Consider the following 16,030-nt stretch of genomic DNA (forward strand, 5'->3'; position numbering starts at 1 on the left):
TCATAAAGGAACGAATTATTCATCATTTGCAATTTACAAGCCCACTAAGTCACAGGGCCATCCGTAAAAGTCTAATATATTTATAATGCTATATTCAAGATTCCTATCTCCCTTTTATTTCTCTAAAATTGATGTCCCCTTTAAATTTATCATTAGATTTGAGAATTTTTGTTTTGGCATTTTGCTGTAATTTCTGCAGTTTTTTTTATTTATTTTTATTCAAGATATATAATCTGATGTTAGATTCTATTTCATATTCCTTGCCTACATGTATCACATATACATGACCCATTTCCAATGATACAATTTCATCAGTTTATTAGCATGCTATATAACACAAAGGGAGGCAATCTTGTGAGTAGTCATCATCGAGGTGAAAGACCGGAAATAGTAAGGTGATTTACAGAAGGATTAGTTGTGGGAATGTGATCAGTCTGAATGACTCTAGCCACAACAAATAGAGGTTGTTTTGGGTGAGGAAGAGATGTTGATTCGTTTCCCAACAGAGTAAGCACAGATGAGATTGTGGGTCTATCCGCTGGATCCTCTTGCACACACAAAAGCCCAATATGCATGCACTTTAAAACTTCTGTTGTCTGGCATGACTCCATCAACAAAGGGTCTACAAATTCCAATTCTTTTCCTTCATTCCATAGTCTCCATGCCTGTCAATACACATTTAAAGTAAATATATTTCTTATGCATGCTATACGAAGCACCTCCTCCCTCATGAGCAAGGGGTGAGTGAGTTCACGAGTTTAAGATATGATAAATAACCGCTCTTTTTAAAAGCTTAAACTTATAAAAATAAGTGAATTTGTTGAGTATATAATTATGAGTATTGTGGACAGGTTTGAGATCCATAATGAAAATATGTAATAAGTGTGAATGATTAATATAGCATAGTTGGACTCAGGGACCAAGGGCCAAAATTTTTTTGGGGAGGGACCAATTGGTAAAAAATACGTTTTTTTTTTTTTTTGGACTCAAACTCATAGGGTTATTAAGCTTTTGGATTAGGTGGCCTCTCCACTCTTGTGCCAACAAAAGAAACATACATATGCAAGCAGTGTCTGCGCATGCTCCGTGAGGTAGAAGCCGCTATTTTTCTTCCCGCTAATAATCTCAAGTAATATCACGCCAAAACTGAATACATCGGATTTTACAGAAAATAGTCCTTCCATTGCATATTCGGGAGCCATGTATCCACTGTTTTGAGCATACATAGCATTACCATGATTTTTTTTTTTTTTAAATAAAAGAAAACAAACAAATTGGGCAAAAAACTTACACAAGAAAGAAAAGTAGTAGACTCACTATGTTCCGACAACTCTTCGAGTGTTAGCCGAGTATTGGTTTTCACCAAAGATTCTTGCCATGCCAAAATCTGATATTTTAGCGACCATTTCATGGTCCAACAATACATTGTTGGGCTTTAGATCCCGATGAATGATTTTAAGACGGGAGTCCTCGTGAAGGTAAATAAGTCCTCTAGCAATACCAACAATAACGTTGTAGCATGTCTTCCAGTCAAGCTCAGTGCGTTTTTTTGAATCTGTAAATAACAAAGATAAGATTTAAACTTAGGCCGTTTGATTTGATATATAGAAAAGTTTAAATTGACAAAAAAAAGTTAGTAAGAAATAATGGTCAAAGAAGAAACCAAAGATAAAGAAGTCAAGGCTTCTATTGGGCATGAATTCGTAGATAAGCAGCTTTTCCTCTCCCTCTATGCCACATCCCAAGAGCTTCACAAGGTTTCGGTGTTGAAGTTTTGCAATAAGTATGACCTCGTTTTTAAGTTCCTCTAAGCCTTGCCATGACTTTCTTGACAGCCTTTTAACTGCTACTTCCTTACCATCTGGTAGCACACCCTGCAAGGAGAATCATGCATAAATAAATTCAGGCCCCATCTATATGAAGCAATAATTAGGCCATGACAAAGAAATAGAAAAGTTGGTGTTACCTTGTAGACAGTGCCAAAGCCACCTTGTCCGAGCTTATTTGATTCTGAAAAGTTGTCTGTAGCTGCCACTATTGTCAATAGATCCATGAATGACAGTTCTTCAGCACTCACCAATTCACCATTTTGTGTAATGGCAACTCCAGTGGGGCTTGCCAGCTCATGTAATAGTGCGCTCTGGCTTCTCTCATCATCTGCAAATAAACATGAATTATCTGGTTGTTGGTAAATAATTATGGTGGTAATTAGTAGTTAGCCAGTAAGATAAATTCACCTCTTTGTGTTCTCCTGTTCCTCCCATGATAAACAGCACAAGACCCAACAAGAACCGCTATAATCGATATTGGGATACAAGCAATCACCACAACCATCCAAATCTTCAATTTAGGCCCTGCTTTTCCATAAGAAGATTTCGATTCACCAAGACCGCTATTTTAAAGGAACTCAATCAGCGAAAATTCTTATTTCCTTACCTTTGGAACTTGGGTAGGTTAAGAACACACTTGAGGCGTTGTAGAATTGGTAGAGCTGAAACCTCACATTACAATTCGCAGTAACAATAATTCCACCTTGGCGTGAATCGCAGCATGCATGAAGATCTCCTAATGCCTGCACCAGACAACTATAACAGGAGCTTTCAGAGATGTCCCAAGTACATTGTACAAGACCATAAATTGTTTTCTCCCTCGAAAATTTAATTTCCCCTGTTGCAAACATGCGTTTCGATGGATCAAACGCAGCCTCGCTTGAGATGTTATCTATTAAGTAGGTTAATACTTTATCAAAACGAACTGGATTAATTGATAGATTTTTCTCCAGATTATTCTGGTCTGGATACATTCCAAAATAAACCATAAAGGAAGAGAAATTCTGCCCGGAGTAGCGAACTTGACAAAGCTTAAACCAAATCGTTGCATCTTCAGTCTTGCACTGCTTCAAGATTTCCTGGCTTGCATTCTTTATGCAATCCCGGCAAACTGTGGAGTTCACATCCCCTCTACAAAGAGCTTGACCATAGACTTCGTCTGGGTCTTCCCCAGTAGAGTTGTTGTAGAAACCTTTTACCGAAGTATTGGATGGCAATGACTCAAGAAGGAGGTTTAGATTGTTTTCAAATGGGCTGCTGAGTGCGTAATTTCTGGACTCTGGGTTACAAAAGGTATAGACAGGATCTCCACTGGCAAGGACAGGGCGCATTAAAAGTGGTATAATTAAGAAAAGCATAGCTGAAACTATATTTTTTTCCATTGAATGGTTGCTTTAGATGGAAATTAAAGTAGCCTGACATCTGATCAAGCATAAAAGCTCTTTAGATGCTGCCTGCATGAAATTTCATCCTTGGATTACTATTCGACAACCAGAATTTTCCAAAAAAAGGAAAGCCACCCAATCAAAAGACAGATTTTATCTTCAAACTTGTGGCATGTTAAACCGTTGAACATTACACAGAAACTTCAGCGCTGTAGCTGGATACCGACTGATCGAAAAAGATTTTACTTGATTTGACTAACCCAAGCCCCTTGTCCTTGTTATTTTTATTTTTTGGAAAAATTACAGTTTACCCCCCTAAAATTGACAGCGTTTTTCAATTCAAACATCAAAGTTTCAATTTTTGCAATTCACTCTCACAAAGTTCCAATTTTTTTTTCAATTCGACCAATATTATCCCAAAATTCCCATATTGCCCATGATTTTTATTTTTATTTTTTTAAAAAAAAATTTGGGGTACAAAAATGGCCAGATTGCCGAAGGAGTGGCTACGGCCACCCAGATTTTTATTTATTTTTATTTTTTATAAAAAATAAAAATTAGGGGCAATATGAAAAGTTTTGGATACAATTGGTCAAATTGCAAAAATTTGAAACTTTGGGGGGTGAATTGCAAAAATTAAAACTTTAGTGTTTGAATTGAAAAACGCTGTCAACTTTGGGGGGTAAACTGTAATTTTCCTTTATTTTTTTTCTTTATTGAATAGCCATCGGCTTCCATCAATATATAAGAGTCAAATAATCGATTAACATTATTTAAAGAGAGATGCTATTTAAATGAAAATTAATATATACTAAACAAGTATCAACCTACACCAAAATTGACGTGATGTGATATTTTCTAAAAATAAAATTTATTTTGGTCTACCAAATTATATTAATTTTGATAAATAAAACATAGATACTTGTCTAATATATAGTATTATTCTTATTAAATTTCCTTGTAACTTTTTATTGTTGCTTGGAGCTCATCTCGAACATTATTTTCGATTTTTTTTCTCTTGTACGTTTAAGTATTATAATTGATAGTTTGATTTTGTCTTAAGGACTTTATATCTAAACAAATGACTTTTCAGGCGGCTGATAGTCGACTTATATGACTAAGCTTATGTTGCTCGAATGACTTGATTTTGTCCAGTCAACACACATTACACACATGAGCCCTAGTCAGTAGTCCGCATCAAGACTTGTATTTCACTTTCCGAGTGATTGTTGCTTGTAGCTCATCAATCTCGAACATTATTTTCAATTTTGTTTTTTCTTGTTTAAGTATTATAATTGATAGTTTGATTTTGTCTTTAGGACTTTATATCTAAACAAATGACTTTTCAGGCGGCTGATAGTCGAGTTATATGACCGAGCTTATATTGCATGAATGACTTGATTTTGTCCAGTCAACACACGTTACACACGTGAGCCCTAGTCAGTAGTCAACCTCAAGACTTGTATTTCACTTTCCGAGTTATTTTTTGAATTGAGAAGTACTATACAATTTTATTTTATTTTTTGAATTGAGATGCTCGAACTAGGTTTTTAAATATCACATTCCAAAATCGCATGTTTTAAAATCGTTATTTTTAATCGCACTTTTTGAAATCGCAAGCATAAACGGACCTTTAATACATTAAAAAAAAACAAAAAAACAAAAGAAATTATGTCAAGTAAAAATGAGTTTGTTTGATAAAAAAAAAAAAAAAAATTAATATTTTTTAAACTTTTTGATATAAAATAATAAATAAAAAAGTCTAAAACTGTATTTTGGGAGAAATTTGAAAATGAGCTTTTTTCTAAAAATTTTATTCTGTCTTTTAAGAGCATTTTTATTCGGCTAGCTAAATGTTGTTTAACTAATTGATATGTTAAAAAAAAAAAAAAAAAAACCTTTTTTTTTTTTTTTAACAATTGACAACATTCATTACAGTTGCACACGCATGCAGTGATGAGTGATGATTCTGATTTTTGATCAATATATTAATATCGAGAAACAAAAAAGAAAAGTCTTTCTTTTTTTGTTTTTTTGTTTTTGTCTCTGAATCATTTCTTTTGATAAGTTCTTTTTTCTTTTTCTCTTAACAGTCGTTATACAGAGTTATTGGAAAAGTCTTGATGAATTTGGTCATAGTTTTTTGTCTTTTTGTTAAATTTTATTGGAATTTTTGAAAAGTATTGTAAATCGTTCACGCCGGCCTCACGAGATACGTCTATAGACTTCTACAACTTCTATGGAAAAAAGAAAAATATTGATGTGATATAAAATAGAAAATAATTTTAAATTTTTATTAGAAAAAGGAAAAAAAAAATTGAGATAATTTTTTAAAGTCGTTCCTACACGATCGACTTCACTCACACCAAAACGACAAAACCAAAAGCCAGCTGATCGAGCCAAAAATGACCTCTTTCTCTCCCACCCAGTAACCCAGACTGTGGCTTGCACCATTGCATCAGTTAGGGTCTTGAGGATGACACCAAGAGGATGGTCCATGTGATCTTCCAAAAAATATGTTTCAACCTATGCTGCAGTTTTAAACTCCACAAGCATTTCCAATCCGATGGGATGAGGGAAAAGGGCTAGAGAAATGGCTAAGTTTGTCCACTTCATGAGTAGGTTTTACAGCGAAAGGGCTTAAAGTGTTTACAGAAAAATAATAACTGCTTCATAAAACGTGATTTTCAGTTGATTGAGCTATTTATTAGAGACAAAATATACTAATTATTTAGTCCTCATATCAATGAATGAAAGACATTATTAATTTATTAGTATTGATAAATAATATTGTCACCTAATCCCTTGTACAGGGACTTATAAAGAGGTTTACTCTATATTATAAGTTGAATATATATATATATTTTTTGGTAGCTATAATATAAGTTGAATTCTTTGTTTGTTGTTTATTCTACCTTTAAACCTAACGGCATGACCTTTAAGTATCAGGTCATGTGATTAAAGCTCTAATATATTCGATTTCTATTCATTTATTTTTGAAATAAATTGAGATACATCTTTTTTTTTTTTTTTTTTTTTTACATGTCCACACAACGGAAGGGAAATGGGGATTCAAACTAATAACCTTCGCTTCATGAGGCATAGTTCACAGCCAATGGAGCAAATAGGAACAAATTTAGATATATCTATTACAATAAGAAAATAATTCTTGGCATTTTCCCTTCGGCCAATAGTTCAATTACACAAGACAAGTGCGAGGTCAGCATGGATGCTCAATCCAGCACCTCAAGCTGGTGGAAGAAGCTGGGCCACACCTGTCCTTTTTGGCAATCCTTATTGGAAATTTTAAAGTCTTTGGCGTGTTCTCACAAGTTAATTAATGATTGAAAAACACTTAACGACTCCGAAACCCCAATTAATGCGAAATTAACAATATTTAAATCTAAGTAAACAATCATCAAAATATAAACAATCACACACAAGGATTTTGGTGACGAAGAGGAAACTTTTTAGAAACCGATATAAAAGTAAGACCTCTCTGGGGCAGCTAAACCCAGGAAATTACTATCAAAAGATTATTCAGAAATTACAGACACTAGGAACACTAACAACCATTTGCAAGACTTTGGCTCTGTAAGATCGACAAGCCTACAGCTCGCCTCCTTACTCACAATCTTCTTCAACGTGATTTTTCTTTACCGGACCCTTCCGATAGATTTCTCAACCGTAGATTTATCAAATAAATAACTAAAACTATAAGAGATTCAATTTAACATTCACCACATATGATCTTTCTTAGCACAGCCTCCGACGAACTCTCTGAGGGCGAAAATTCGTGTCTCTCTCTTCTATAATGATGTATATATATCAGTATATCAAACCCTAGACCTGGGCCCACTAAAAACACGTTTTTGGGCATAATAGGTACGGAGTGTCCGAACAGGTTAATGGGCTGTCCGAATAGGGCCTTGTGGAGCAAAAATATGCTTGCTGGAAAGCCTGTCCGAACAGCCTAGCACCCTATCCGAACATGGCCTGCAGTGGGGAGAAAACAACATTTTGGAAATGTTGTCCAGCCTTGATCAATAGCTCCGATCGATGGGCATTTGTGGTCCGATTGAGCTGAAATTTTGTAGAATGTTCATAACACATGAATCTACATTATGAACGGTAGAGATTTGATTTTGAGCATTCTATAACAGTACTGTTTGAGCCCGTGGACAGTAACTTTTGCATTTTGGAACTGAATTAAGCCAATACATGAACTAACAATGATGTATTAACCTCGACAATTGACGTGGAATATTAGGAGTCTTTCTCTGGAATTCAAGGAGAAGACAAACTTTGAAATCACTTTCATTCATTGGATCTAACAAATTAAATATTACATGTGCAAATACATATATTATAAAATAATATTATAGAGGTTAATTAACTTAATTACATGCAAATACAAACATATATTGATGTACTGCACAGAAGATAAGGCATTAATGAAGTTTCAAATCCGCTTATGGGTTCCATCACCGAGGCCCAATATTGGAAACCGATAAACCGTTGATAGAGTCGTGACTTGTTTCATAGTGATCAGTGAATCTTCCAACAGAAAACGCAGGTCGTTGAGGTTGGGAAAGAGTTATACTTTCATTTTTCAACATTACTACAACAGAAGACATGGTTGGTCTATCATTTGCATCTTCTTGAACACACAACAATCCAATATGAATGTTTTTTAGAAATTCATCTGGGTAGCATGAGTCATTCAATAAAGGATGCATCATCTCTATTGCTTTCCCTTCGTTCCATAATTGCCATGCCTGCACCATTATTTAATGCGTTTAGACAATTTTTAACCCAATATTAGGTCTGACTAATTTTTACACAACTTATGAACTCAATAGGTACTAAACACGAAATTAGTTGGTTAAGTTTAAGCAATTTAACTCATTTAATTAAATGGGTCTGATTAAAATTAAGATATATATTCTTATACCCATTTTGACACAACTTAAGAACTCAACACGAAATTAACAATTTAGAGGCAAGGGGTCTGACCCATATAATTAAATAGGTCAAATTATGATTAACTTATATAATATTATACTCATGCTTCGATATAACCTGCTAACACGAATTGCCACTTCTACTTAGTATCAACTCTAAAAGTAAAGACTAGACTTTAGCCAAACAAAACCTTACATATGCTGGGAGGCTAGGAGCACGTTTTGACCAATGGAAGCCGGCATTTCTTCTTCCTGTTATGATCTCAAGCAAGAGTACTCCAAAGCTAAAAACATCTGACTTAATGGAATATAATCCTTCCATAGCATACTCTGGGGCCATGTATCCACTATTCAAAGCATATTAAAAAAAAAAAAAAAAGTTAACATATATATAATTAAATAACCAAAGGCACACTAATCTTAAATGCATTTACTTACTATGTTCCAACTATTTTAGCAGTATTAGCTTCACCTTCATTGCCAGTAAAGATCCTTGCCATTCCAAAGTCTGAGATCTTAGGATTCATGTCGTAGTCCAACAATATATTGCTAGCTTTTAGGTCTCTATGAATGATTCTAAGTCGAGAATCCTCATGGAGATAAAGAATTCCTCGTGCAATTCCGCTTATTATAATAAGTCTTCTGCTCCAATTGAGTTGTGCACATCTCCTTGGATCTAACCATTAAAAGTTGAAAGTAATTCAATTCATTGTTCTATGCGTGAATGTTTACAAAGTTGATTCGAGTGCCCATTAAAACAACAAAAAGAGTGGGGAAGATATTAACGAACCAAAGAGAAAGACATCCAGGCTACTGTTGGGCATGAATTCATAAACAAGCAGTTTTTCTTCTCGCTCTGTGCAGAACCCAAGTAGCCTGACAAGATTTTTGTGTTGAAGCTTCATTATTAATAGAACTTCATTTGTGAATTCCTCTGTACCCTGCTCTGAACAGTAAGAGAGCCTCTTAACTGCTACTTCCTTTCCATCACAGAGTATACCCTACAAAAGTTCATTTCCTTTTCCTGATTAACATAAAAGAGGCGATCGACATTTTCGTGATCATTAACATAAACAAGAATAGGCTGTTTTCAATTATAACCTTGTAAACTGGGCCAAAACCACCTTCCCCAAGCTTATTTGAATCAGAGAAGTTGTTGGTAGCTGCTAGTAAAGATGCCAAATCAATATGAGGGGATTCCTGGGCGTTCGGATCATATCTTCCTTGAAAATTGGTGTGTTGGAAGTTTGAGACATTTGCTTGTTGACTAATTATAATTTCTCTTTCCCCTGAACAGAAAAGAATATGGAAGTCTCAATAGTGAAAACAGAATTACAAAAACTTGCTGCTATAAGAAGTCGTCTTTACCTTTTTTAGCTTTTTTCCTCATCATAAGGCAAAAGATGCAGGAACCCAGAAGTGCAATCACCAAGCATGCTGATACAACTGCAAGGATTACCATCATCCATGTTGTCCATCCACTGCCTGCATTTGAAAGCAATCATTCGGAGTTCATTATTGATTACCACATACGAATTATTACTATAATCAAAGTAATTTGTGTTAAAAAAAAGTAGTGTTGTTGACAAATACTTACTTCCTCCTTGCTCATTAGTTGAACTGGAAGCTCCAGATCCATTATAGAAGTTATATAGCTCATACCTCAAGTAGCAACTACGACTAGGAAGTCTAGCCCCAACAGAGAAATAGCAGCAAGTTAAAACATCTGTTATGGCCCCCTGAAGACATGAATTACACCCATCAGCGGATAAGTCTCTGGTGCACTGCACTAGAGCATATATTGTCTTATCTTGAAAGGGTACTTCCCCAGTAGCATACATGTTGGCTGAAAGATTGAAAGCTGCCCTCTTAGTAAGATTATTCAATATCTCGTCCACAACAGATTTGAACAGTTCTGGTTCTGCAATTTTCTGCTTGTTATCTAGGCCAATATAGTTTCCTGCGATATTCAATTGGCCAAAGAAATTTTTGTTGGAGAAACGCATTTGGCATACCTCCTCCCATACAACTGCTTCTGTTGTGTTTGAACAACGGTCCAAAATGTCTTTTGTAGCGGTTGTTATGCATGTCTGGCAGGTTTCATTAGTAACATAGTTGAGGCACATGTAAAGACTATAAACTCCATCTGGGTCATTTCCTTTGGAGGTATTATAGAATTTGGAAACAGAAGCATTCGAGGGTAAAGACAAGAGGACATCTTGGAGATTGTTCTGAAATAATGTAATATTACCTTCATAGTTACTAGTTCCTGAACAATTGGAATACGGGGGTTGGGCATAGGCCAGATTACAGAAGAGGGTGAGGAAAACATAAAGCATAAACAGTCGAATAACTTGTCGAACAATATGGGAATGAATCATATTTTACTTTGAGGGCTTGTCTACTATGATAATGGCCAAATCTCTCAATATGGTAGCTGAAGGAGTTTATGTTTCTGCTATACCTTAGCCAAAAAATTCCATTCTTGGAGTCTTGTAATAATTCAATCAAAAGGGTAATTTCTTCGACAAGTGCTTATGTCAAAATCAAGTAAACCGCGTTATTCTAATATTCAACTCTTGTAAAGGAGCAGGAGTTTTCATATCACTATCGGTAGACGCCAGACGGCGCGCAGCAATGTTGGGGCCACATTTCTATACAAAATATGGGCCTTATACATTTGCTTATTCTACTGTAATTGTATTATGTAGTTTCTGGGATGGGTTATGGCAGTCAAAAAGAATGTTTGAAAGTGGGTCAAAACAATTTTAGTCAATTAACAAAAGATTGGTGGGAGCTGTAGAGATTCATGGAAGGTGTTTGGGATTGGGACACTTAGGCTTGAAATATCTACTGAGAGAGGCCCACACTGATTGGGAAGAGGATCGTCTCCAGTCTATTTTGGACTGGAGAATATCCGATTAATGGTCAGAATCTCTCTAGAGAGATCCTGAAGCCATAAATGGGACATCTGTCCTATTAATAATAAAAAATAATAATAATAAAATATTATATATATTTTAAAAATAATTTAAAAACAAAAAAATTAAAAAATAATAAAAAAAATAGTTGGAGGACAAATGAAATGGAGAGGATCCATTTAATTATATTTAAGGGGACAATTTTGTCATTTTACTTTTATTTTTTGACAAAAATGCCCTCTCAAAGTAACTAAATAAATCCCCTCCATTTCAAATGAAATGGAGGGGATCCTTCTCCGGCCCTTAGAGCCACCCCATGGCCCTAATCATTCTTCTTCTTCGTTTTTTTTTTTTATTATTTATTTTTTTTTTTTTTATGATTTGGCCCTTGGGGGTGGTTGGCCATGGGGTGGCTTTGGCCACCCTAGACCATGGCCAAAGCCACCCCCGGCCCCAATGTGGTAGTTAATTAGTCACCCCTTAATTTTTCTTTTTTTTTTTAATTTATTATTATTATTATTTAATTATTTTTAAAATATATATAATATTTTATTATTATTTTTTATTAATAGGACATATGCCTTATTTATGGCCTCAAGATCTCTAAATAGATCTTGACCATTAACTGGATATTTAGATTTGAGAGGACCGAATCTCACGTTTGTCAGACTAGGTTCATTAGACTTTAAAATTCCGAATCCAAAAAGAAAATTCCATTACCGGGAAATCTAGAGAGGGAGACCAGTTTTCCAACTTAAGATTTCAATTAATTACCAAATCAAAAATGAAAATTCCTCTCTAGGAAAAGACCTGCTTGACCCTTTCCTTGGTTTTGACGTGTCTCTTAAAATTATTATTAAATTTGTGATAAATTATTATTAAATTTTGATATAAAAAAAAATCTAGTTCAGAAGAAAGACCTTCTGGCTTCTGCGATGAAAAATTCGGCAAACAATTCTGTTCTGGCCAGGTTGTTTCCTCGCTATGGTACCATGCGAAGAAAAAAACAAAGCGTACTGGGAGTGGGACTCTGGGAGATAGAGGATTAATTACTTACCCAATAGGGATATAAAGCCGAATAACAATCGTACTCTGTAATGACTTTACGACAAGAAAGTATACAATGGAATAAAGGCCGATGCTATCTGGTCTGTTTAGTCGTTTAGTCTTGGTGGGCTTGGATGATAAATGGATAGGTGGGAGGAGGGAGTCCCAAGTTCTATTGTTGGACATGATTGTTTGGACAAATGTCCCAGATTAAATTTGGTATAAGCTTTTGGCAAATGAAAATGTTCATGGTTTCATGATACTACCAATTATTCATCATTTACAATTTACAAGCCCACTAATTAAGTCATATATATAGCCATCGAAAAATAACCAACACTTTACTGTAAAAGTTTATTATATACAAATCTAAATTATTCAATTAATAAATCTTGTGCAAGATCCTTTTATTTTCTATAATATTCCAGAAATATGATACAATTTCATTAGTTTATTAGCATGCTATATAACATGAAGCGGGGCAATCTTGTGACTAGTCATCATCGAGGCAAAAGACTGGAAACAGTAAGGTGATTTACAGAAGGATTAGTTGTGGGAATGTAATCAGTCTGAATGACTCGAGCCACAACAAATAGAGGTTGTTTTGGGTGAGGAAAAGAAACTGATTTGTTTCCCAACAAAACAAGCACATATGACATCGTGGGTCTATCCGCTGGATCCTCTTGCACACACAAAAGCCCAATATGCATGCACTTTAAAACTTTTGTTGTCGGGCATGACTCCAACAACAAAGGGTTGACAAATTCCAATTCTTTTCCTTCATTCCATAGTCTCCATGCCTGTCAATACACATTTAAAGTAAATATATTTCTTAAGCATACAATACATCATGTTACGAATTAGCACCTCCTCCCTCATGAGCAAAGGGTGGGTGAGTTCACGAGTTTAAGATATATATAATAAATAACCACACTTTTTAAAAGCTTAAACCGATAAGAATGAGCGAATTTTTTTGAGTATCCAATTATGAGTATTGTGGACAGGTTGAATATGTAATAAGTGTGAATGATTAATATAGTATAGTTGGACTCAAACTCATAGGGTTATTAAGCTTTTGGATTAGGTGGCCTCCTTATTCTTGGGCGGATATGTCAAAAAAAAAAAAACCATACATATACAAGCAATGTCTAGGCATGCTCCGTGAGGTAGAAGCCGCTATTTTTCTTCCCGCTAATAATCTCAAGTAATATCACGCCAAAGCTGAAGACATAAGATTTTATAGAAAATAGTCCATCCATTGCATATTCGAGAGCCATGTATCTACTGTTTTGAGCATATATAGCATTACCATGCATGTTATTGTTGTTGTTGTTGGTTTTTTTTTTTTTTTGGTCTGAATTTCATTCAAAAATCAAAATTGGGAAACACACAAAAAAGAAGAAGAAGAAGAAGAAGCACACTCACTATGTTCTGACAATTCTTCGAGTGTTAGCTGAGTGTTGGTTTTCACCAAAGATTCTTGCCATGCCAAAATCTGATATTTTGGCTTCCATTTCATGGTCCAATAATATATTGCTAGGCTTTAGATCCCGGTGAATGATTTTAAGACGGGAGTCCTCGTGAAGATAAAGAAGTCCTTTAGCAATACCAGCAACAATGTTATAGCATGTTTTCCGATCATGCTCAATGCGTTTTTCTGAATCTAAAAATAACAAAAATAATTAGATTCGAATTTGCGACGTTTCATTTGATAATAAAGTTTAAGCTAATAAAGAAAGTTAGTAAATAAATAGGGTCAAAGAACAAACCAAAGATAAAGAAGTCAAGGCTTCTATTGGGCATAAATTCGTAGACAAGCATATTTTCCTTTCCCTCTCTGCCACATCCCAAAAGGTTCACAAGGTTTCGGTGTTGAAGTTTTGCAATAAGTATGACCTCATTTTTAAGTTCCTCTAAGCCTTGCCATGACTTCTTTGACAATCTTCTGACTGCTACTTCCTTGCCATCTGGCAGCACACCCTGCCGGGAGAATCATCCATAAATTCAGGCCCCATATATATGAAGCAATAATTAGGCCATGACAAAGAAATAGAAAAGTTGGTGTTACCTTGTAGACAGTGCCAAAGCCACCTTTTCCAAGCTTATTTGAATCTGAAAAGTTGTCTGTAGTTGCCACTATTGTCGATAGATCCATGAAGGACAATTCTTCAGCACTCACCAATTCACCGTCTTGTGTAATGGCAACTCCAGTGTGGCTTGTCAGGTCATGTAATAGTGCTTTCTGGCTTTCCTCATCATCTGCAAATAAACATGAAATTACCTGCTTGTTGGTAAACATCTATGATGGTAATTAGTAGTTAGCTAGTTAGATAAATTCACCTCTTTGTGTTCTCTTGTTCCTCCCATGATAAACAGCACAAGACCCAACAACAACTGCTATAACCGATATTGGGATACAAGCAATCACCACAACCATCCAAATCTTCAATTTAGGCCCTGCTTTTCCATAAGAAGATTTCGATTCACCAAGACCACTATTTTAAAGGAAATCAATCAGCAAAATTCTTATGTCCTTACCTTTGGAACTTGGGTAGGTTAAGAACACACTTGAGGCGTTGTAGAATTGGTAGAGCTGAAACCTCACATTACAATTCGCACTAACAATAATTCCACCTTGGCGTGAATGGCAGCATGCATGAAGATCTCCCAAGGCCTGCACCAGACAACTATAACAGGAACTTTCAGAGATGTCCTTAGTACATTGTACAAGACCGTAAATTGTTTCCTTCCTGGAAAATTTAATTTCCCCTGTTGCAAACATGCGTTTCGAAGGATCAAACGCAGCCTCTCTTGAGATGTTATCTATTAAGTAGGTTAATACCTTATCAAAACGAACTGGATTAATTGAAAGATTTTTCTCCAGATAATTCTGGTCTGGATACTTTCCAGTATAAACCATCAAGGAATAGAAATTCTGCCTGGAGTAGCGAACTTGACAAAGCTCAAACCAAATCGTTGCATCTTCAGTTTTGCACTGATTCAAGATTTCCTGGCTTGCATTCTTTATGCAATCCCGGCAAACTGTCGAATTGACATCCCCTCTACAAAGTGCTTCACCATAGACTTTTGGGTCCTCCCCAGTAGAGTTGTTGTAGAAACCTGTTGCCGAAGTATTGGATGGGCCGGATGGCAATGACTGAAAAAGGAGCTTTAGATTGTTTTCAAATGGGCTGCTGAGTGCGTAATTTCTGGACTCTGGGTTACAAAAGGTATAGACAGGATCTCCACTGGCAAGGACAGGGCGCATTAAAAGTGGTATAATTAAGAAAAGCATAGCTGAAACAACATCATCTTTTTCCATCTTCCAAATATGCTAGAAAATTGGATGATTGCTTCAGCTGAACTGCTGAATATTTCAACCTTCGACAACCAGATTTATCTTCAAGCTTGTGTCATGTTAAACCGCTGAACATTGCACCGAAACTTCCGCGCTGCATCTGGATACTGACACAAAATCTTTTTTCTGAACAAATTTACCTGTAGTTTCTTGAGTTGACTAACCAAAGCCCATAGTATTATCATTAATTTTTTGTTCTTGTTTATTGAACAGCCAATGGCGTTCACCAAGGTAAGAGTCAAATAATCGACTAACATTATTAAATTTACTTGTAACTTACTAATGTTGTTTGGAGCACATCTCCAATAATATTTTCGATTTTCTTTTCTTGTTTTTAGATGTATTATAATTGATACTTCATTAATTGATGTTGTCTATAGGTAAACAAATGGCTCTTGGACCGAGCGTATGTTGCGACTTCTTTTTGGCTCACGTTTTTCACTCTCCGAGTTGTTTTTTGAATTATATTGTGCGCCTACTGTCAATTCTTTTTTTTTTAACTGGGTTTTCGAGTTCAGCTGCCCAA

The 16,030-nt window shown here is 35.4% G+C and overlaps 2 protein-coding genes and 1 pseudogene across 10 annotated transcripts; all 3 read right to left on the reverse strand.

Moving 5' to 3' along the window:
- Nucleotides 1–365: 365 nt before the first annotated feature.
- On the reverse strand, nt 366–3,211 carry LOC132172014 (cysteine-rich receptor-like protein kinase 15). 4 transcript variants are annotated; one of them, XM_088516159.1, is made up of 7 exons: nt 2,437–3,211; nt 2,238–2,354; nt 1,967–2,157; nt 1,664–1,874; nt 1,318–1,555; nt 1,059–1,209; nt 366–665 (listed from the first exon to the last, which is right to left on the reverse strand). In XM_088516159.1, the coding sequence occupies exons 1-7, from the start codon at nt 3,209–3,211 to the stop codon at nt 366–368; spliced, it is 1,983 nt and encodes a 660-aa protein (XP_088372285.1). The 4 variants fall into 4 exon arrangements, with proteins under 4 accessions (XP_088372285.1, XP_059439419.2, XP_088372286.1 ...); XM_059583436.2 differs by having other exon boundaries at nt 1,967–2,108; nt 2,234–2,354; XM_088516160.1 differs by having other exon boundaries at nt 2,238–2,357.
- A 4,487-nt stretch (nt 3,212–7,698) lies between these two features.
- Nucleotides 7,699–10,559, reverse strand: LOC132170070 (cysteine-rich receptor-like protein kinase 10). 6 transcript variants are annotated; one of them, XM_088511943.1, is made up of 7 exons: nt 9,800–10,559; nt 9,507–9,663; nt 9,280–9,445; nt 8,969–9,179; nt 8,617–8,854; nt 8,375–8,525; nt 7,699–7,992 (listed from the first exon to the last, which is right to left on the reverse strand). In XM_088511943.1, exons 4-7 carry the CDS (start codon nt 9,081–9,083, stop codon nt 7,699–7,701), a joined length of 798 nt encoding a protein of 265 aa, XP_088368069.1. In that variant the 5' UTR covers nt 9,084–9,179; nt 9,280–9,445; nt 9,507–9,663; nt 9,800–10,559. The 6 variants fall into 6 exon arrangements, with proteins under 6 accessions (XP_088368069.1, XP_088368071.1, XP_059436963.2 ...); XM_088511945.1 differs by having other exon boundaries at nt 9,280–9,458; nt 9,547–9,663; nt 9,776–10,559; XM_059580980.2 differs by having other exon boundaries at nt 9,280–9,467; nt 9,547–9,663; nt 9,776–10,559.
- A 2,087-nt stretch (nt 10,560–12,646) lies between these two features.
- LOC132172013 (cysteine-rich receptor-like protein kinase 15) lies at nt 12,647–15,492 on the reverse strand (annotated as a pseudogene).
- Nucleotides 15,493–16,030: the final 538 nt, after the last annotated feature.

The sequence above is a fragment of the Corylus avellana genome, chromosome 1, assembly GCF_965113065.1.
Source record: "Corylus avellana chromosome 1, dhCorAvel1.hap1.2, whole genome shotgun sequence".
Classification (NCBI taxonomy): domain Eukaryota; kingdom Viridiplantae; phylum Streptophyta; class Magnoliopsida; order Fagales; family Betulaceae; genus Corylus; species Corylus avellana.